The 21,474-nt window shown below is 42.6% G+C and overlaps 1 protein-coding gene across 1 annotated transcript in view; it reads right to left on the bottom strand.

The window, feature by feature from the left end:
• The window catches only part of CARMIL1 (capping protein regulator and myosin 1 linker 1), a gene marked incomplete at its 5' end in the record, with an annotated part of 293,134 nt that overhangs the window by 67,371 nt on the left and 204,289 nt on the right, over positions 1–21,474 (bottom strand). The window contains 3 exons of the mRNA XM_080805968.1: positions 9,768–9,899; positions 10,841–10,969; positions 20,136–20,234. Of these exons, the coding sequence (XP_080662094.1) occupies positions 9,768–9,899; positions 10,841–10,969; positions 20,136–20,234 (360 nt within the window). The remainder of the gene's footprint in view (positions 1–9,767; positions 9,900–10,840; positions 10,970–20,135; positions 20,235–21,474) is intronic.

The raw sequence follows: 21,474 nt of genomic DNA on the forward strand, positions 1-21,474 counted from the left end.
CAAGTTTTATAATTTTTCATCACTGAGGTGTTAAACATCTTTTTAAAAAATTTATTCTTAGGTACTTAGATTTTTCTGTTGCTATTTAAAAGGTTAATTATTTCTAATGATATTTTTGAACTAATTTTTGTTGATATATAGAAATGCAATCGATTTTTACATATTGGTGTAGCTCCAGCAACTTTATCGTACTAATCCTAACAATGTACCTGCAGATTCTTTTGGGGTTTCTATGTAGACCATCATAAAATCATAAAATGTACAAATCAGAATAATTTTCCTTCCTTCTTAATCCTTATAATTTTCATTTCTTTTGCTTGTCATATTGCATTGGTTACAATCTTTAATATAATGAATAGAAATGATGATAAAAGACATCTTTGCTTTCTTCCTGATTTTAAAGCAAATATTTGTATCTTTCCCCCCAATTTATTTAAAAAAAAATCCAGACCTACAGAAAAGTTGAAGGAGTGAGATAATATTCATATCCTTTTCCTAAAACTTAACAATTGCTAATAATTAGCAACATTTGCTTTTCTCTTTCACTGGCTCATTTGAAAGCAAGTTGTAGGCATCAAGACGCTTCCTTCTTAATTTTAAATTATTAGCTTTAGCTCATTAGTTTCCAGCCTTTCCTCACCTCTGATATTGGCATTTACGACCCCTGTATTTCACTCCCAGTACTAGTTTAGCTGAAGTTCAGAGGTTCTTATATTACTATTAAACTTATCATTTAATTCTGAATGTTTTCTTATTTGAATCATGTTTTTGCCTTTGACCTTTGGGTTATAAGTAATTCTTAGGGGACCCCAAGTGGCTCAGTTGGTGGCTGTCCTACTCTTGATTTCTGCTCAGGTCATCTCAGGGTGGCGGGATAGAGCCCCATGTCAGGCTCTGCACTGAGTGTGGAGCCTGTTTAGGGTTCTCTCTCCCTCTGCCCCTCCCCTACTTGTGTGCATGCATGCACTCTGTCTCTCTCTCTCTCAAATAAGTAAATAAATAAAAGTAATTTTAAAATCAGTAAACAATTGGATTTTTGCCCAAATTTTATCTACTAAGTTTTAATTTGTTTGAAATGGGACCAGAGAATATGGTTTTTAAAAATTGTTGCTATGTTCATTATGACCTCCTTAGCATTTTTCATAGATATTCCAGGTATCCTTAAAAGAATTAATATTATTCTGGTCCACTTGATCTGGGGCACCTGGGTGGCTCAGTGGATTAAAGCCTCTGCCTTCGGCTCAGGTCATGATTCCTTGGTCCTGGGATCAAGCCCCGCATCGGGCTCTCTGCTCGGCAGGAAGCCTGCTTCCCTTCCTCTCTCTGCCTGCCTCTCTGCCTACCTGTGGTCTCTGTCTGTCAAATAAATAAATAAAATCTTAAAAAAAAAAAAAAAAGAACTGAGAATTCTGTTGCTCCAAAATTCTTCTTTTTTTAGTACTTAAACTGAAATGTTCACTTCCTTAATGCATTATTATTCTCTTTATTCTTTTCTATTGAAATATAATTAATAGTATATTAGTTTCAGGTGTACAATATGATGAATCAACAATTCTATACATTTCTCAGTGCTCAATAAGGTAAGTGTATTCTTAATTTCCTTCACCTGTTTCACCACCCCCACTCCTCTGGTGACCACCAGTTTGTTCTCTGTATTTAAGGTTTTGTTTTTCTGTTTATCTTTTTTCATTTGTCAATTTGTTTCTTAAATTCTAAATATGAGTGAAATCATATGGTATTTGTATTTTTCTGATTGACTTATTTCACTCAGCATTATGCCCTCTAGGTCCATCCCTATTGTTGCAAATGGCAAGATCTTGTTCTTTTTTGTGGCTGAGTAATATTCCATTGTATACATATATCACATCTTCTTTACCCATTCATCTCCTGATGGACACTTGGGCTGCTTCTATATATTGCCCATTGTAAATAATGCTGCAATAAGCATAGGGGTGGATGTATCTTTTTGAATTAGTATTTTTGTTTTCTTTGGGTAAATACCCAGTAGTGGAATTACTCGATCATACGGTAATTCTATTTTTTAACTTTTGAGGAATCCCCATACTGTTTTCCATAGTGGCTGCACAGTTTATATTCCCACCAACAGTGCACGAGGGTTCCTTTTTCTCCACATCCTCACTCATACTTACTTCCTATCTTTTTATTTTAGCCTTGTGTCAGGTGTAAGATTTGATTTGCATTGTAGGTTTGATTTGCATTTCCCAGCATCTTTTCATGTGTCTACTGGCCATCTGTCTGTCTTCTTGGAAAAAATATCTATTTAGGTGCCCTACCCATTTTAATCAGATTATTTGTTTTTTGCCATTGACTAGTAAAAGTTCTTTACATATTTTGGATATTAACACCTTATCAGTTACATTGTTTGCAAATATCTTTTCCTATTCAGTACATTGCCTTTTTGTTTTGTTGGTCATTTCCTTTGCAGTTCAAAAGTTTTTTATTCTGGTATAATCCCAAAAGTCTAATTTTGCTTTTGTTTCTTTTGCCTGAGGAGACATATCTAGAAAAATGTCTCTATGGCTGATCAAAGAAACTACTGCCTATGCTTTCTTGAAGGAGTTTTATGATTTCAGGTCTTACATGTAGGTCTTTAAACCATTTTGAGTTGATTTTTGTGTGTGTTGTAAGAAAATGGTTCAGTCTCATACAGCTCATTCATGTAGCTGTCCAGTTTTCTCAGCACTATTTGTTGAAGAGGCTGTCTTTTCCCTATTGTATATTCTTGCCTCCTTTGTCATAGATAACTGATCATAAAAGTGTGGGTTTATTTCTGGACTCTCTATCCTGTTCCATTGATCTATGTGTCTATTTTTGTGCCAGTACCATACTGTTTTGATCTCTATAGATTTTTAGTATATCTTGAAATCTGAGATTGTAATACCTCCAGCTTTGTTCTTCTTTCTGAAGACTGTTTTGGCTATCTGGGGTGTTTTGTGGTTCCATGCAAATTTTAGGATTATTTGTTCTAGTTCTATGAAAAATGTCATTGGAATTTTTGTAGGGATTGCATTAAATCTGTAAATTGCTTTGGATAGTGTGGACATTTTAACAATGTTGGTTCTTCTAATCCATGAGCATGGGATAGCTTTCCACTTGTTCATGTCATCCAATATTCTCTATCATTACTTTACTTAAACTTACTTCACCAATTACTGGTAGTCATTTTCAAAGATTTCTACCATAATCGTGAATTTGTCAATTTCTCTTTGTAATTGTATCCACTTATTCTAACATACATGACCCATAGGATTAGACGCATACCTGTTTGAAATTACGTATTTCTGGTAAATTGGATCATTCAATGATCTGTTTTATTTCCAGTGATGCCTCTTCTGTTGTATCACTAGATCTGGACAGGAGCATTCCTCTGGTGTGGGACTGAATCCTATATTGCAGGATGGTTAGGTTCATTGTCACCTGCCCATCCCAGTGGCTGTGACAAACCAAAATAATCTCAAATACTTCCTGATGCCCCTCTAGGTATACAGTATAACCCCTGTTCAGTGCCTCTGTTTCAGTGGTTACATGAGAACTTTTAACATGGATACTCTACTTCCTGTCTCAAGCAGCACTGTCCAACAGAACTTCCTAAGATGATCAGAGCGACCAACAGGGAACCACTAGTCACACACAGCTATTGAGCACTTTAAACACGGCCAGTGCAACTGAGGAACCGAGTTGGAAGTTTTTAAAATTTGATGTGAACTAAAATTTAAATGACCACAAGTGGCTAACAGAGAATACATTGGACGATATAGGTCTAATGCAAATGTCTTAAATCTTTTCCAGACTATGACTGGGACCTTAGACTGGTTTTCCTCATTCCTTATTGACTTAACTACTTGCTTCTAGGACTTTATTTCTTCTTAATTTTATAGCACAAATGGGGCATTAACACTGTTGATTATACTCAGTGTTTCTCTTTGCCCACACTTGGCATTTGCCCTGCTTGTTATTTTTTCTTGCACCTCAGACTCTCTCTGATAATTTTTCCTTTGTCCCAAAGTATTTTTTTAAAAAAGATTTATTTATTTTAGAGAGACAGTAAGAGAGAGGGGGGAAAGGGGCAGAGGGAGCGAACCCTCAGACTCCCCGCTGAATATGGATCCCAATGTGGGGCTTGATCTCACTACCCTGAGATCACAACCTGAGCTGAAATCAAAAGTCGGACGCTCAACTGACTGAGCCACCCAGATTCCCCCAAAGTATATCCTTCAGGTGTTTATTTAGTATAGTCAGAGTAAATATCTCAGTTTTTATTTGGACGAAAATGTTCTAATTTCATCTTCATTCTTAAAAATTAGGTTTTATTGGATATATCGTTCTTGGTTTATACTCCACGTTCTCTCAGAAGCATGAAGATACTCTTTTCATTATCTTTGGCTTCCACCCACTGTTGATTTGGGAGCTGTCTTGTCGGTCTTAGTATTGGTCTTTTTTAAGTAATATGGTTTTCCCCTCCCTCTGGCTCCTTGCAATGCACTCTCTTTGTTCTCAGTGCTTTTCACTTTCTGTTATGTGATTCTAGACAATGGATTTGCTTTTATCTACCAGACACGGGTTTCACCGGACTTTCTGAATTCAAAGATTCTGGTCATCAGTGTCTGAAATCCTCAGCCACCATCTCCTCAACTGTTACCTTTTGCTGTTCTCCCTTTCCTTCTGGAAATCTAAACTTGGCTTATGGTACACTTTCTCACTCTAACTTTTCTTAACTTTTCTTACACAGTCTTCCTTTTGTTAGTTTCTTAACTTTTCTTACACAGTCTTCCTTTTGTTAGTCTATGTTATCCTACCTTCAGACAGTTTGAGTCGAACAGGCCCTGCACTGGAAATCCGATCATCAGATTTCACTTTGCCTGTATCTCCCCAATGCTAGTTAGGAGGGTATCTCCTAACTGTAAAAATAACTAACAATACTCAGAAAACTTACATAGTATTTGTAAAGTAAACTGGATGAATATCCTTAACATGGCAGCTACACCCCCGTATTCCTGCTGGGAGCCAATAACTTGCTGTCATTCACCACCAGCAAACACAACTTCTGCACTCAAGTGCCTGAAATCTTTCTTTTGCTTTAAGAAATAAGTATAGGGAAACAAGAAAATTCAGAGAACCCGTTTAGCCAAACCAAGTGAACACCTGCTAAAATGCCATCAACACCCGCCCCCCCCGGCCTCGTTTCCTTAGTAAATCTGAAATTTACCAGTGAAGTATTCCACAGGGTGTGCCGCGAGTGAAATCATGAATTTCCAAGGCCAAAACAAGCACTCTAAAATTTAAGTCCCAATGGGAAAAATGAAAGTTTCTTTTACGTTAAAACACTCAAATCTCACTTATTCATCTACTGTTACTCCAGGAATAAATGTTAGGATCAAAAAACAGGGAAAACAGGAAGACAGTTGTCTTTTAAAAACACCTAAAACAGACCAGCCCAGAGAAAATACCACCTCTTCTCAACGAAGGAATTTCTCCAAATTTAATTGCTTTCTTCTCCTCCAGATAGTCTGCTGAGAAGGCTGGTTTACCTGGCCATTCTGTTGCTTTTCTGAAAGGATACTTCTGAAAGATGTCTCAGAGTGCTATTTGAACTTATTATTACCCAATATTCAAAATGTTTACTGCTGACCTTCATGCAGAACAGTGCCTAGACACAGGGGATACACAGCTGAGTGGCTTAAAGAAAGCTGACCTATAGCAAGATCAGGACACAACCTCAGGCCTTTTTGTCCCATTTTTTAAAAAAATCACTGTAATAAAATCTTATTTTTACGAAATAATCCACCCACTTCAGCTTCTGCTAGTGCAACATATTAATTTTAAAGAACCCGGGAAATAGAGAAAGGGCGCTTTTTTTAAAGCTAAAGTAGATACTAGTAGTGAAGTAAATAAGGACCACTGCGGTTTAGTGAGAAAGTCAATATGGATTCTAATGAAAACATTTTTTCCTACATCATTTTAAGAAAATCAAGATCTTGAAAGGCTATATAAATACACAAATGGGTAGGGTGCCTGGGTGGCTCAGTCAGTTGAGTGTCCAGCTCTTGATTTGGGCTTAGCCCATGATCTGGGCTTAGCTCATGATCTCAGGGTCATGAGGTCAAGCCCCACCTCAGGCTCCGTGCTCAGCACAGGGTCGCCTGTCCCTCTCTCTCTCTGTTCCTCCCCCTGCTCTCCCTCAAATAAATAAATAAAATCTTAAAAAATAGACAAATGGGGATTTTTTTGTTTAAATAGTAAAATGTCCACTTGTTAGTAAATCGGAAGGAAACAGAGAAGATGTGAGCTGCCTACAGTCTGTTGAAAGAAGTCTATTGTACCCAGTTCCAAGGAAATTAATGAGTAACATTTAATTAAGAAGCTGTGATTGAAGATTTGCAACGATTCCTGCCAGACATTCCCAAAGGGAAAGGAATTTGGAACTCAAAAGGACTGAGAGTAAAGAAAACAAGCGAGTGGGGACGACAAAAACGGGCCAAGGCGGAGTCGGGGACCTCCAAGAGCCATGAGAACAGAGAGAAGCAGGCTCTGAGGTTTGCAAATAAGGAAGTGCTGATGGAGAACACGGCTGAAACTGACAAGGGGTCAGAAAGGCCAGCCTCAAAAAAATGTGGGGAATGTCTATTTACAGAAAAATATTTTGGGTCCTAAATAGACTGAGATTAGTGCGGGCTTTGAACAACTCAAAAGCCTTTTGCTTCAGACCTCTGCCTTCTACTCCCTTCCAAGAACGAGGGGCCAGTCAACTGGAACCCCTCGGTACGCAGAGAAGGAGAAGGAAACGTGCGATCGGAGACTCCACAGTCGGAAGCTGTTTGGCAGGGATGTTCCTGATGCAATATTCCATCCTGATTTTTTGGGTTTGGGGTGTTTGTTTTGTTTTGGTTTGGTTTAATGGAAGTTTTATTTCTCACTCCCATAAAGTCCACCTTAGGACTGTGGAATTCTCCAGAACAGCTCCTCTCCATGTAGGGGGTTCAGTGTTCCAAACGACTCTCAGTTTCTGGCCCTTTTTTCCGCATGGGCCTCCACGACTGAGTGGGAAGAGCCCCGGGGTCTCACACCAACAGATAAAGGCTTCAGCCCAGATGTTTCACGCCGACTTCAACACCAGCCAATTCTCAGTACGTGAGGAGTGCTCACAGAGACTTTAGAGGAAAACATTAGATGATAGATACAAATATACAATTTAGAAAAGAAGAAAAACCAATAGATAATAAAATTACCTGACTTATACTAGCTATTAAAAATAAAACAAAACAAAACAAAGGCCAAATAAGATTTTTCTACTCCTCTAGCCTGACAAATAGGAAAAGACTATAGTAGTGTCGGGGAGGGTGTGGCGGTGGGAACACCGTCTGCAGATGTAGATGAAAGTATGAAAGGTCCCATCTGACCTAGAAACGGGCCAGTTACAGGCATTTACCCTACCTGGATTCATTAGAAATTAGACCATAAATAATGGCGGTCGTGAGGTAACAGAAAATATGTATAATGCTCTCTGGCCCAAGTTCCTGGCACAGAGCTCCTGAAACCCTTGCAATTTCCTGAGAGAAAATACTAGAAGCATCTTCAGTTCTAAAATTTGGCCTGCGACCCTGATTCCTGACCTAGGCTCCTAAAACCCTCGTAATATCCTGGAGGCTAGGAGTGTCTGTTCTAACGAGGTGACACAGGGTGGGCTTCTGAATGGTTCCTGGTTGGGGACTGGTCACTGAGAGACCAAACACCACCCTCAGAAGGTCGGAATTTTCAGTCCTGCTCCCCAGTGTCTTGAGAAGGAAGAAGGGCTGAAGATGAAGTTAACGATCAGTCATGACTACGTGATGAAGCCTCCATAAAAACCTGAAAAGTACACGTTCAGAGAGCTTGCAGAGTGGTGAAGACCTGGAGGTGTGGGGGGAGGGGCGCTCCAGGACAGGTAGCTCCGCCCCCCCCAAGGACCTTGCCCTGTACCCCTCTTCCCTTGGAGTGTTCGTTTGTACCCTTTATCATATCCTTTCACAAAGTGGTCAGCGCATTTCCTTGAGTTCTGTGAGCTGCTCTAGTCAATCAGTCGCACCTGAGCAGGGTGTCACAGGTGTCGTGGGAACCTCTGACTTAATGACACAGCCAGTCAGTCAGAAACACAGGTGGCAACCTAGACTTGACCTTGGTGTCTGAAGTGGTGGTGGGGGGCAGTCCTTTGAGACTGAACTCTCCACCTGGGGGATCTGAACCTTCCCCAGGGAGATAGTGTCAGAATAGAGTGAAGTTGTCGGACATCCAGCTGGTGTCCCTGAGAACCACTCGGTGGGGGGAAAAGTCTCACACATCTGGTGACCGGAAGTGTCATTTGGCGTGAAACCAAAGGCGAGACACACACAGGTGAGTGGAGGTTTCCAAACACACTGGTAGATCCAGACAATGAACTACTATGGTGATTTTTCACTTATCTGGAATTGTACTCATGCCGTTGTACCGAACCCAAAAAGCACTATAGTCTAACCACACATATACATAAAATCGTGCATACGGACACAGAACATTTGGGAATTCACTAAAACATTAAGAAGGATGCTATCCCTGGGATTTCAAGTGATTTTTTCCCTTTCCTTTCTTTTACAGTTGTTAGTATTATTTAAATGCTTCCCAGACTAAGTTTCCTTTTTAAAGTGAAAAATAAATAGCAACGAAGATAGTTTCCTTCCTACATGCTGTATCCTTCGTGGAGGATGAAACAAGTGCCATTAGGTAACAAATGAGCTGGCGGAACTCCGTACCGACCGGCCTGTCCTCCTTCTGCCCCTTTGTCTTTACTCAGAATGGATGCAAAACACCTACGTTAAATAAAAGAAAGACGACTCACTCGAGTCTCTCTCTGCATTACATGCCCAGGAAGATAAGAGGGGCTTAAACGCCTAAATAATCCACAACATTTTCTCCTTCATTAATTTAATTTACAAGCAGAGTAATTACCATGTTGTGAAGTTATTACTGAGTCCCACATCCAATCCCCATGAGCTGAAGCAATCTCATTCTCAGGAGAAAGCCGACCAAATAATTACAGAAATTGAGACATGGTTTTTTAAGGCATCCTTGAACAGGCAGATCAGAAATGAGGACCACCTTCTGCCCTTCTGCAGGTACAATTTCTCTGTGTAGTTGCGTTTTGAAGTTCCCTTAAGAAAAATCTAGTCTCGGGCTACATCTCAGAGAATTTTTTTCCCTCCGCAGCCAGGGAGCCTGTGGACGAGTCTCTGCTACTTCGGGTACCTTGTTGCTTCATCTAAATCCCTGTCCTTGTCTTTCAACCGGCTTCTTATGAGGACCGTTACCCACTCACCCAGCGCGAGGCCCTCCGTAGCAGCAGCTTCCGGGAACCGTCAATGGGGCTTCCGTCCTCCGGGCCATTCTCTAAATCAGATGAGATGCCGGAAGATATTTTTTTCCTAGAACAGCCTTCTCTTCCTGCCTTGTAAGTGGAAATCCATCATTTGCTTATCAATGGCACCTTGTAAAGTGCATTTAGAGATTTTCCATCAAAAGTATGAATTTTCTAGGTTTGACTCACTCTCTTTCGGTAAGAAGTTACTGCCACGTTTATACACAAAGTTCGGACAGATCCAGTGTTACTACCGGCGCCTGTGGGGTAGGGGAGCACACACATACCAATCGCAACCACAGAAGTCACTACGGTAAGAAATGCCATCACACACAGCTGTCCTAGCGATTTCCCGCTGCAAAATAACGGAAACTGCACACACCTTCAGTTGTTCATCTACGACTCTTGTCACTTCTCCAGCCATCGACTCCAGAGTTTCTTGAATGGGACCGGACGACAAGCCACTGGCCCCCGCCCAGGATGCGCCACCGACGTGGTACAAGTTTGGTAACAACTGTAATAAAAACACAAATAACCTCTCTGTAACTATGTACCTAAGTACCCGAGTCACTGTAGAGTTAGTGAAAAGGGTAAGACACATTATGAGAGAGGCTCTGTTCTCGATCAAAGGTTTCATACAGATTCGTAAACTGTGGAGTTCAGGATCAGTATGTTACCTCTGTGCCCCTTCCCGTCTTCCTCTGAGAAATGAAGGTATTTGAATTAACGCTCAAGATCGTCCTCCTGACAACACTTGAGAGCTGTGTGAGTCCAAGAGGAGAGCCAGGCCCAGGCCCCAGGCTCTCTGGCCACCACCCCCGCCCCCGACCCTCAGTCTTTTCTCCATGAAGCCAGACTTTGGGGACCAAATTCTAATTTGAAAGCAGCTTCCTTTTAGAGGTGACAGAAGGGAGTTTCCCGCTATCAGCTTGGAAGGAGAACACTTTCAAATGAGCTGTTGCTCATGTGAACTACAACTCTACCCCTCAGCTCTTCAGGACCCGATGACAACCCTTGTCAGCACATGGGCCCCCTACTTTTTTTTTTTTTTTAAAAGATTTTATTTATTTATTTGACAGACAAGAAATCACAAGTAAGCAGAGAAGCAGGTAGAGAGAGAGAGAGGAGGAAGCAGGCTCCCCGCCAAGCAGAGAGCCCGATGCAGGGCTCGATCCCAGGACCCTGGGATCATGACCTGAGCCGAAGGCAGAGGCTTTAACCCACTGAGCCACCCAGGCGCCCCGGCCCCCTATTTCTTATTTTGTATTTTGGTGACCGGTAATTAGCCCAGGGAACAGAAAGGAGGCGAAGCGGAACTCCACTCACTCTGCCACTTGTCAGTCACCTTGACATTGGGTAGAAAGCTAAAAACAGTTGGACCTCGTTTGTAGAACTGAAGTTTAAAAAAGCTTTTTATTACACAAGACTCTCACGTAGCCTCAAGTGAAAACTCACCGTTTTAGAATTCTTCGCATCACGCATGAGCCTCTCTGCTGACTTTAAGTCTTCCTGGACAGCATCTCCCGCACAGTTTCGTAAAGAGTTGAGATGGTCCTGTACTTTCACACATATTCTGTCAATCATCTGCTCCACACCGTGAAAAGGACAGCAAGCACCCAAGGCAGCACAGCCAATATTCAGAGAGAAGAAAACATGGAATGAATGAGGACAAAAACACCTCTTAACTAGAACATTCCAGAAGGTAGCTTACGGCCAGTTATTAATTTGTCTGTTCGTATCAGCAGCGTTCGGCAACATCAACTCCAATAAAACATCTCAGGGACTTCAGTCCTCTTTCCTGCCTTAGGAAATGCAGCACGGAGGACCAAAGTGTGTACGTCTGGATGATTCAGAATTTCAGGGCTACTCTGTGACATTTCGCTAGATAGTAACTCTCCTTCATTAATTTCTATTAAGTACCCTCTGTGACAGACATAGTGCCAGGTACTGAGGAAACAGAGAAATGGACTGTGTAATTTGGCGACGGCTCAAATGACTACAAGATGGCGTCCACAGCCAGTTGGTCTCAATATTACAGAATCATAAGATCTCTGGAAATTAATATTTTAAAAAAGATTTTATTCATTTATTTGAGAGAAAGAGAGCACGAGCAAGGGGAGGGGCACAGGCAAAGGGAGAAGCAGGCTCCCCGCTGAGCAGGGCTCAATCCTGGGACCCTGGGATCATGACCTGAGCCGAAGGCAGACGCTTAACTGACTGGGCCACCCAGCTGCCCAGAAATTAATATTTTTAAAGCTAATTCAATTATATTAGGTACTTCCCCATATAAATTAAAAGCTACCCTTCCACCCAAAAAAGCACGCTGAGGTTTTATTATTTTAACACAGGCAATAATAAAGTTGATAACATTTAGTTTCTATTCCGTGAAAGCTCCTCTCCCAGGTTAATTAGATCTGAATCATTTTCAGTTACTTCACGACGCAAGCGTGAAACCCAGAGGGAAGTGGAAGATCACTACTGTAGACAAAAAGTACCAGAGATGGGCAAGATTATGTCCTTTCGTATTTGCATTTACAGAGAAGAGCATGAAGAAAGCTAAGAATTCTAAAGAAAGAGATAAACTGTGGTTTGTAAAGTCTCTCCAGTATTTTGCTCAGAACTGCAGGCAATTTCATGGTCTTAAAAAATTACTCCTTCTTCCAGATACCTCACATATCCAGAGTCCTATCTCCGATGCGGGCTCAATCTCAGGACCCTGGGATTATGACCCGAGCCGAAGGCAGAGGCTTTAACCCACTGAGCCACCCAGGTGCCCCCTAGTAATATTTTTTTTTAAAATTTTTTAAAATTTATTTATTTGTTAGAGAGAGAGAGCGAGCGAGCACAGGCAGAGAGTGGTAGGCAGAGGCAGACGGAGAAGCAGGCTCTCCGCCGAGCAAGGAGCCCGATGTGGGACTCGATCCCAGGACGCTGGGATCATGACCTGAGCCGAAGGCAGCCGCTTAACCCACTGAGCCACCCAGGCCTCCCCCTAGTAATATTTTTACTTAAATTCATGCTTGCTCTATTTTGAATGATCTGAAATAACAACCCCTGGAAGCCAAAGTCAGCCCTCCTCCCCCCATGAATTATGTGACAACAGAGACTTGGGTCCACAACTCGGAAGACTTATGGTCTGAATACAGAGTGGCAGCATCACCATCCCTCTTGTCCTCCTGTTCTAGGAAATCTGGTTCTAACATTCACCCCATCTCCCTTTCTAGTGTATTAGGAAGACAACCCAGTAAAAGTAACACCACTCACAGCACCTATTCCCTGACACAGGGTCACTAAGTCAACATTCATGTACATTAAGAACAGCTCCTATTACCATCAAATGTCCTGGGGTTACAGACGTGAAGGACCCGGAGCTCCCCACGGGAAACAGAAGTTCTATGAATAATGCTTCTCACTAAAATCTAAGCTCATGGGGAGCAATCATATCTTAACTGATGTGTTTTCACAATGCCCTGCAGAGAACTAACTATAGGTTTTAAAATATCTTAATTGATGTAAATTCTTTTTTTTTTTTAGTGTTATTTGAAATCAGTGAGTATAATGCCTCCAGCATTATTCTTCTTCTATTTATTTATTTATTTGACAGACAGAGACCACAAGTAGGCAGAGAGGCAGGCAGAGAGAGAGGAGGAAGCAGGCTCCCTGCTGAGCGGAGAGCCCGATGTGGGGCTTGATCCCAGGACCCTGGGATCATGACCCGAGCCAAAGGCAGGGGCTTTAACCCACTGAACCACCCAGGTGCCCCAATTGATGTAAATTCTAACTCTTCTGTTGTGTTGATCTGCGCCTCCTCAAGCAAGGAGTCATCCGTAATTCAGATCTTCCCCAGAAGAATACTTAACTTCTAGAGACAAACCACATACTACAAAAGGAACTGATACACGTCTGAGGCCACATTTGAGAGGCATGGGGAGGAGGCATTGTGAAGCTGGTCATCCTGAATAATCGGGAGGCCAAAGAGACTCCTGAAACGTGTGCAGTCCCCAAGGAGACAAGTTCCAATGACCTCAACACCATGTTCTGTAACTGGCATTTGTAAAATTACATCCAAAAGAAACATAAAAATTTAGTTCTTCCATTCAAGTAAGACATAAAACCTCCCAAGTCTCAAAGGTTTGTCTGAACACACAGTTACTAAGGTTCGGAACAGCCCAAGAAGTCATATCCAGATGCTTCGCAACCAAAGAGCTCAGGGCCCAGGAACGTTAGGCTACAGAAGATGACACGGGGTGACTGTGTGGAGAGCAAGTCTAAAATTCTGACAAGAACTCGAGGATTTTGACTCTCAGTTCATACTGAAGTTCCTAAGGCACACAAATGTGAGAAGGAAGGGAGACGGGAAGCCAGAGGACTGCCATCCCTTGGGCTGGCCCATCAACATGCCTCAGGGTACGTGGCAGCACCCACGCTCTTCATCTGAACGGCCGCTCGGGGCCCTGAGCCCCAACATTCCACTCTCCGCAGCAGCCCGCTGAAGTTGTTAACCACCACCGTCCATCTGCGCGGCTCACTTCCCTCTGAGGAAATGTACTCTGCCATTCTTGGACACGGTCATCTTTATTTTGAGTCCTAATCTGTCTGCCCATTTCCCCTGGGACAGACCCATGACTGCCCCTTGAGAACAACAATCAATGGCAGGCTCGCTTCCATGGGACGGTCTGGCACACGTCTGAACGCAGGCAACTCCTCTTCCCTAATCTGTTTCTCTTCAGGCTTCACGTTCCTGGTTCCTCTTGCCACTCTGCTACGGTGACAGTCTCACAGTCCCCAACCCTCTCCGCCCCCAGGCCCCTTCTCTGCATTGTCTCTTCCATCTTGGACCCTCACGAAATACACCCCCCCCCCCAAATAAAACTGACTGTAACCCAGAAGAAGGGGATCGGAAAGATGAGTGGGGCAAGCACCTTCCTTACTGTAGCGAGCATACCTCCGTTAATGTGGTACAGGTCAAGCTGGCTTCTGTGGCAGCTAAATCACCAGTAGCTCATGTCACACCTGTTGGGGACCACTGAGGCTTTTGCAAACGTACTGGGCTAAAGAACCCAAAGTTCAGAGCTTAGAACGCCTACTAATAAATGCCATCTTTGGTTGCTCTCCACTTGTTATAACTGTTCCAGCAAATGCCGCATTTGCCGAGAAATTTCATCTTTCTCCGTGTCAATGTCTTTAGCCGATTCAAGAGACAGACTGAACGCCTAAAACCGAATGCAATACCGTCCCGAGTAAGATATACCCCACCACCCAGTGACTGAGAAGCCTAGAAGTGGAAAGAAATATTCACCATCAACGGTAATGCAAGCTAGAAAGCGCTCCCTAATTTAACACCCATAAGGGCACCCACGTTTTGTTTGTCTTGTTCTGCCCAAGCTCAGCTCCGTTTCCTACAAGGGTGCCTGCCACATACTTAGAAGTATGGAATGATACAGGAATGATACACAGGAATAATATGAAGTTGTGCAAGATTTCAGCCAAGGGAGGGAGCCCAGCTAGCTGAGGGTGAAGGTGGCTTTTCAACTGGGTCCTGAAAGATTTCTACAGGTTGAGAAAGTCGAAGGGAATTTTAAGCAAAAGAATAAGCATAAGCAATGGCACGGGCAGACACCTGTGAGGAGTATTTCCTAATTAGGAACAGGGCACTTTATTGTAGGAGACAGGACTGGAACGTTCGGCTAAGGCAAGAGAGTGTGAGACCCAGGCACAGGCTAAGGAGGTGGAACAGGGTGTACGGGGCACAGGGTATCCCGCCCCGGCTCCTGCCACAACCCTGAGCTCTACAGATCCTTACCCCGTAGCACCCTCGGTGACTCAGCTTCCCTGCCTGATGCAAAGGACATGGGCTATAGAGAGCAGAAGGAGACATGGAAGGTGGATACACCAGTTCTTCCCACTGTACTTATGAAAGAAGACATCGGAGTGAGTTGATAAAAACACCTGAGCAAGAGGGCTGGCAATGGAAATGGAAAAAAAAAGAACAGCTGCAAAGACACTTGGAAGGCCCATGGGTGGCCACAGCGACCACTGGCTGGCGGTGGCAAAGGAGACATCCAAGATGGCCCCAAGGGTTCTATCCTTGGTGATGAGGCCACTGAGAGAAACGGTAAAATCAGGAGTTCCAGAGACAAATTTTGTCTTAGTGACCCCCCTATCTCAAACATGCTGAGCAAGCGTTGACAAGTAAAACTTGCTGGAAAAAAACAGGGATAGACCCGGGAGTCCCCCACAGTTGGAGTGTTAAAATGGTAAGGTTGGATGAAGTAGCTAAAGGAAGCAAGTACTAAGTACAAAACTTCGGAAAGGGACTGCATTTGGAAGATGAAAGGTTTAAGAGTCATGTGGGAAGGAGACAGATAAGACCCAAGAGGAGCAGAAAGATATTCGAAATGGCACACTGTCCATGAATGAAGCAGTGAGTCTTTGGAAGGATGAGGCAAGTCAATCGTGATGATAACTGTGACAGTAAGACTAACAGCAGCAACATTAACGGTTTACTGGTGACAAGTCAAGTTCTTCTCATGCTTTATCTCAGTGAGTCCCCCCAGCATCTTCAGAGCTGTCTCCCCCGCTTTGCAGATGAAGAAACCAAGGCTGGGACAGGTTTAAGTGACTAACGTCAGTTCACGCCCACAGGGAAAGCAAAGCCCGTCCGTCCTTCAATCTGGGTCGTCCACACTATCCTGCCTCCTCTCATGAACAGATGAAGAGGGAGAAAAAGCCCAGGGACATGGTGACAAGGCACCACGGAGAGAGCCATTCTGGTACAGACAGGGACACATCTGGAAAGGTTATGAGGGGATGGGGTGGCAAAGAGGTCAAACAAGTATAGAGACTCCACATGTGAGGTGGGAAGAGAACGCACTGGATAAAGAGCTACAGACAATAAAACTGCCTTCTCCCTTTTTTTAAATGGTCAGCAAAGTTTGAGTGAGAAGAGTGGATTTTGGCAAACTACAGGCAATTCTAGGCCTGTTTTTATTTTTTTATTTTTCCAAAGTCTTTATATTTTGCGACTTCAGTGTTTAAAAAAAAATAAACATATAGGAAAACGGACTGGAAAGAAATAAATCAAGACCATGTGGGTGAGGGTGTGCCTGAGACTGTTTTTTTTTTTTTTTCCCAAGACTGTTTTTATAAATAAAGTTTTATTAGAAGAGCCACCTCATTCATGCACACAGTGGCTATGGCAGCTTTCGCTCTCCCACAGCAGAGCCGTGCTGTTGCAGCGGGACCTTTACAACCCACAAACCCAAAAACGCTTCCTTTTTGTTTTTGTTTTTGTTTGTTTTTTTTTTTCCAGAAAAGATAATGCTAACTCCTGGTGAAGAAAGTTTATGAACTGGATAAGAATATGAAAGCAAAGGGAGAGTATGGAGTCGTAGAGTCTTACGAAGAGTTCTTGGCTACCCAGCTGGCCGGGACAGTAGTCACAGAGCGTCTGTTCTTTCTGTATTCAGATTTCTGGAAACTTCGATAAGAAGTTTCAGTCTCACGGAGATAAATCTCTCTTAAAGTGACTGAACCAATTAAAGTCTGAAAACTGCTAATCATAATGTCCTAAGAAATCCCCAAAGAGAAAAGGTGGCAATATACCTACCGCACAATGACTCAAATAATTCAGACAGATGTCACCAGTGCAGGATTAAATATCCGTACTATGCCCCCTGTGTCCCATTTCCTTGAGGTTGAGAAGACGAAACTTACTTTTAAGGATTAGCATTAAAGGTTGCTGCAATAATTTTTTTGGATGGGCAAAATCCCCTGTGAGTGAGGGGCAATGTTGGAAGGATATTGTAGTAAGAAAAGCCCGTATTACGGCAGCTCAGAAAGGAACCCAAGGCAAAGGCTCAATGTAAGATTTTAGCACTGTCACTGCTTTTAACGTTCACCACTAAAACCAGGAAATAACAGTAAATCATAAGGTGCTAAGCTAATATTCGTCCCTTGCAGGGGGAAAAAAAATAGATTTTTCAGGCATTGGTAAGGGCAACATTTTGTTTTCTTTCTCAAAACTCCCTGCTACCTCACCAATATTCATAATTACCATTTTTCTTTTTTCTTTTTTTAAAGATTTTATTTGACAGAGATCAAAAGTAGGCAGAGAGGCAGGAGGGGGTGGGAAGCCGGCTCCCTGCTGAGCAGAGTGCCCCAATGCGGGGCTTGATCCCAGGACCCCGAGATCATGACCCGAGCCAAAGGCAGAGGCTCAACCCACTGAGCCATCCGGGCGCCCCCTTTTTTTTCTCAATATACATCGCTTTCCTACTTCCTTTACAAAGAATACATGTTTGCTGTAAAGGTTTCAAAGAACACTGTGAAGTATACGAGACTGAAATGCACCTAAATCACAGCTCCTGAGAAAACCCTCACAGACCCCTATGCAGACCTACACGGTCTTCCAGATAATTTCACCCACTTGGAATATTATATGTGATGCTTTTATCGTGGACACTTTTCTTTCATTCTCTTTTAAGAAAAAGCAACAGCAAAAAATTAAAACGACATTTGCACAAGGTAAGAAAACAATGCAAACCATTAAAAAAAATGGGTCTCAAAGAACAAACTTTGCCTACCAGTCACCCTGCTGAGATAAACACTTATGGAAACCCGCTCCTTTTTTAAATTCTTCCGGTGGCTTCCATTTGAAATTTAAATAGTAGACTTACATTTGTATTTTTCCAAGTAGATTATTTTAATTCCAGTAATAGTTAACTATATTTGTATTTTTGATTTAAGAACGAATGATGGAAAAGAGATTGAGTCCATAAAATAAAAACTAAAAATTCAGCATACTTAACACTCCTACTCAACTTTCTCCCTCTTCAATTTCTAATTTTTGTTAGTATCAATACTCTTACAAGAAGACTTCAAATATTCACATTTTTAAAATTTAACAATAACGAGGTTTTCCCTTCTTGTCTGTGTTGATATTAAAATTTTAAACCCACTAAAAGGCAGTTCCAGAATGATGACGATGGGACCTGCACAGAAAGAAATGTAATCCTCTTTTAATCCCGCAGCTCCCAGCAGACTGGCCAAAGGAGCAATTTTTAAAAGCTTTCCTTCAGCTCCTATGACAATACTGATTTCATTATTGCTCTAGTTTCTTATTTTTACTTCATATTGTGTCCTCTCTTCTTTCTCATCGTTATGCTGGAGAACTTCCCTAGAGAAATTTTTGTGCATATGTTAGACTGGGGGTGATTTCTCTGAGTCCATGTCTGAGCCCATTTTTATTCTGTTTGACAAAGTGGCGAGGTGTGGAATTTGTGGCCCCAAATAAATCCCCCTCTGAACTTGGATGACATCACTTCATTTGCTTCCAGTGATTGGGATGGACGCTAAGAAATATTCTAGTTCTCCTGTAAGATAGCCCTTTGATTCTCTCTGACACTCTTTAAGATTTTCTTTTTTTTCTTTCTTACAGGTGCTCTGACCAGGACATATCTAGGTGTGGCTCTTTTGGCCTTTCATTTGGATCAATTTCAGTGGGTCACATCAACCCCACGATTTATGCAAAATGGTTTTCTACTATTTTTTCTTCTCTTCAATTTTGGAGCTCCTATCAGAAGGCTGTTGGTCATTTTGAATGCACTCACCATTCTGTTTTACTTTTCTTTCATATTAACCATCTTTTTGCTGCATGTTATAGAGATTTCCTTTACTCTTTCTTCCAGAGAAACAGCTTACTTTGTGCCCTGCCAGTTTATTTAAGTCTATCTACTGTGAGCACATTTTCAGTTGCTGAGCATTGTTTCCTGTTGCTCAGCGGACTACTCCTATTTCATGGATACAATATTCCCTCAAGTCCCACTGAATTTACTAATTACAGTATTTTTCAAAGTCCTTGGCTGTGCTCTGAATTATCTAAGGTCAGATTTTTGGTTTATCTTGCTCTTTCTTTGACATATATTTCCTCAAATGTCTTACGATCCTTGGTTTGGGTTGATATTTTGGAAGAAAATAATCCACATTTCTTTTATCATCATAATTCCTTTTTTCTTCTCTAGCATTGGGTGGAGAGAAGGGAAATAAAGTAAAAAAGGAAGCACTTTAGTTTCCCTTTAGTAATTAAGTGTTAACATTTAGTAATTAAGTTAACATTTAACAAGTTCTTTCTCTTTTTAATTTTTTTTTTTTAAATTTTGAGAGAGAGAGAGGGAGAGAGAACATAAGTAGGGAGGGGGAGGGCGAGGGAAAGGATCTCCAGCAGGTTCCACTCTCAGCACGGAGCCGAGGTGGGACTCGATCGCAAGACCCTGAGATCATGACTTGAGCCAAAATCAAGAGCTGGACGCTTAACCAACCGAACCACCCAGGTGCCCCAATACTCAACAAATTCTTAATTATTGGGGGGAAACTAGGAATGTGTGACTCACAGGAGTGTGAGGAAGGGGAGAGAGAAACACAACGTCCCTGAAGTAGCAAATCTGCTTACCCTCAGATTCTCTCATCCGTAATGACGGGTTCCTACTATTTGTACGGAAACCTAAAATACGCTTTATCGACCATCTTAAAAAGCACAAACTCATCAGCAATGAAAAGCGCATTTTCAGCATTAGAATCAGCCTACGTTTTCCTCGCCCTGCATCCTCCCCCAACTCTCCTTCCATTCGTTGTCATCTTCAGAAGCCACTTCTTCCAGCCCCCCGGGGATGACTCGGGGACGGAGGAGATGCCGCGCGCCCCCGCGGGAACGCGGCCGCGGCGCGCGCCCCGGCGGGCACGCGCCTCTCACCTGCTGCGTGGTGCTGGTGACGATGCCCTGCTGCAGGCGGTACGCCTGCTCCTGCAAGTACTTCCGGGTCTCGTGATTCCGCAGCAGGTAGTTCTCGATCTGAAAGGCAAGCACACGGTCTCTCAAGGACACGCCGCGACTGGCGGAGGGTGAAGGGAGAAGCGAGAAACAGCGAGCGCTGAACTTGGAACCAAAGCTCAGATTCGCTGACCCCACGCCCAGGACCCCGCGTAGACCGGAAGTGGACTGTCACCGTGATGCCCTCTGGGAGTGCGAGTCAGAGACGGAAGCCGCGGGTCCCGGGAGCGATCTGACGTGACGCGGTCGCCGACGAAGATGGGCGAGGGTCCGCGCGCCCCCGCCACTGGAGACCCCGCGCGGTGACTCCCTGCTTTCCTGCACACACTCACAGTTTCTCCCTCACGGGTCCCTAACCACTCAACGGTTGCAAAGTTAAATAAACGTGCCAAGGAGTACGGATGGCAGCCTCGGAAACCCTGAGCCTTTAGGAGGCAGACTCCATAGGCACTGAGAAAACTCTTTGAAGGGAAAAAAGGAGAAAATAGGTGCAAAATTTGAAGGCCCCCCAGCTGGACAACTCGAAGACATATACTAGTTTCATGAATTCATGAGGTCTTCGCGCTATCTCAAAAACAGGACTGATTTTAGCAAAAGTAGAGAAAATACGAAAACAGATTTCCACAGAAAATAAGAACGCTTGAAGTTGCCTGAAGTTTGTATTTTTAGACACAATCTCCTATTAAAAATTCAAACATACAAATGATGACCAGATGGAAATGAAGTGTTGAAGAAGAATAAGCATGGGCATGCACTGAATATGAACGGGGTTAACTGGTGGGACTGATGGGCGTGTATGAAGATGTCTGCAAAGAATGATTCGGGATCAGTAATTGCACCATCTGGGTTTTGTTTTTGTTTTTCAGTTGTTTTCATTTGTTTTTAATAATACCACTTAACCGTTTGGCTTTGTCACTGTAGTTCCCTGGTTAAGAACTTCTAATAACTGTGAGTCTCTCCGTATTAGTACATTTTCATTTTAATTTTCCATATGCTAAAATGACTACTGTAACTTAATACCAATTAGAGACAATTAAAATGCAGACTATAATTACTATCATCCCTGGAAACCATAAAGCAGAACGAAATGTACCTTTCTACTAAACATAAGTGAAGGAATTATAAAAATGGAGAGCCCTGAAATGAAACATCAGTTAAGTGACACATTAAGACCATGGCATTTTATTATATTAATTTTCTTTTCTGCTTCCCCAAAAGTCATGTCCTTCCAAGGTGACATTACCATTGATGGGAAATGTTT

The sequence above is a fragment of the Martes martes genome (assembly GCF_963455335.1).
Source record: "Martes martes genome assembly, chromosome: 6".
Taxonomy (NCBI): domain Eukaryota; kingdom Metazoa; phylum Chordata; class Mammalia; order Carnivora; family Mustelidae; genus Martes; species Martes martes.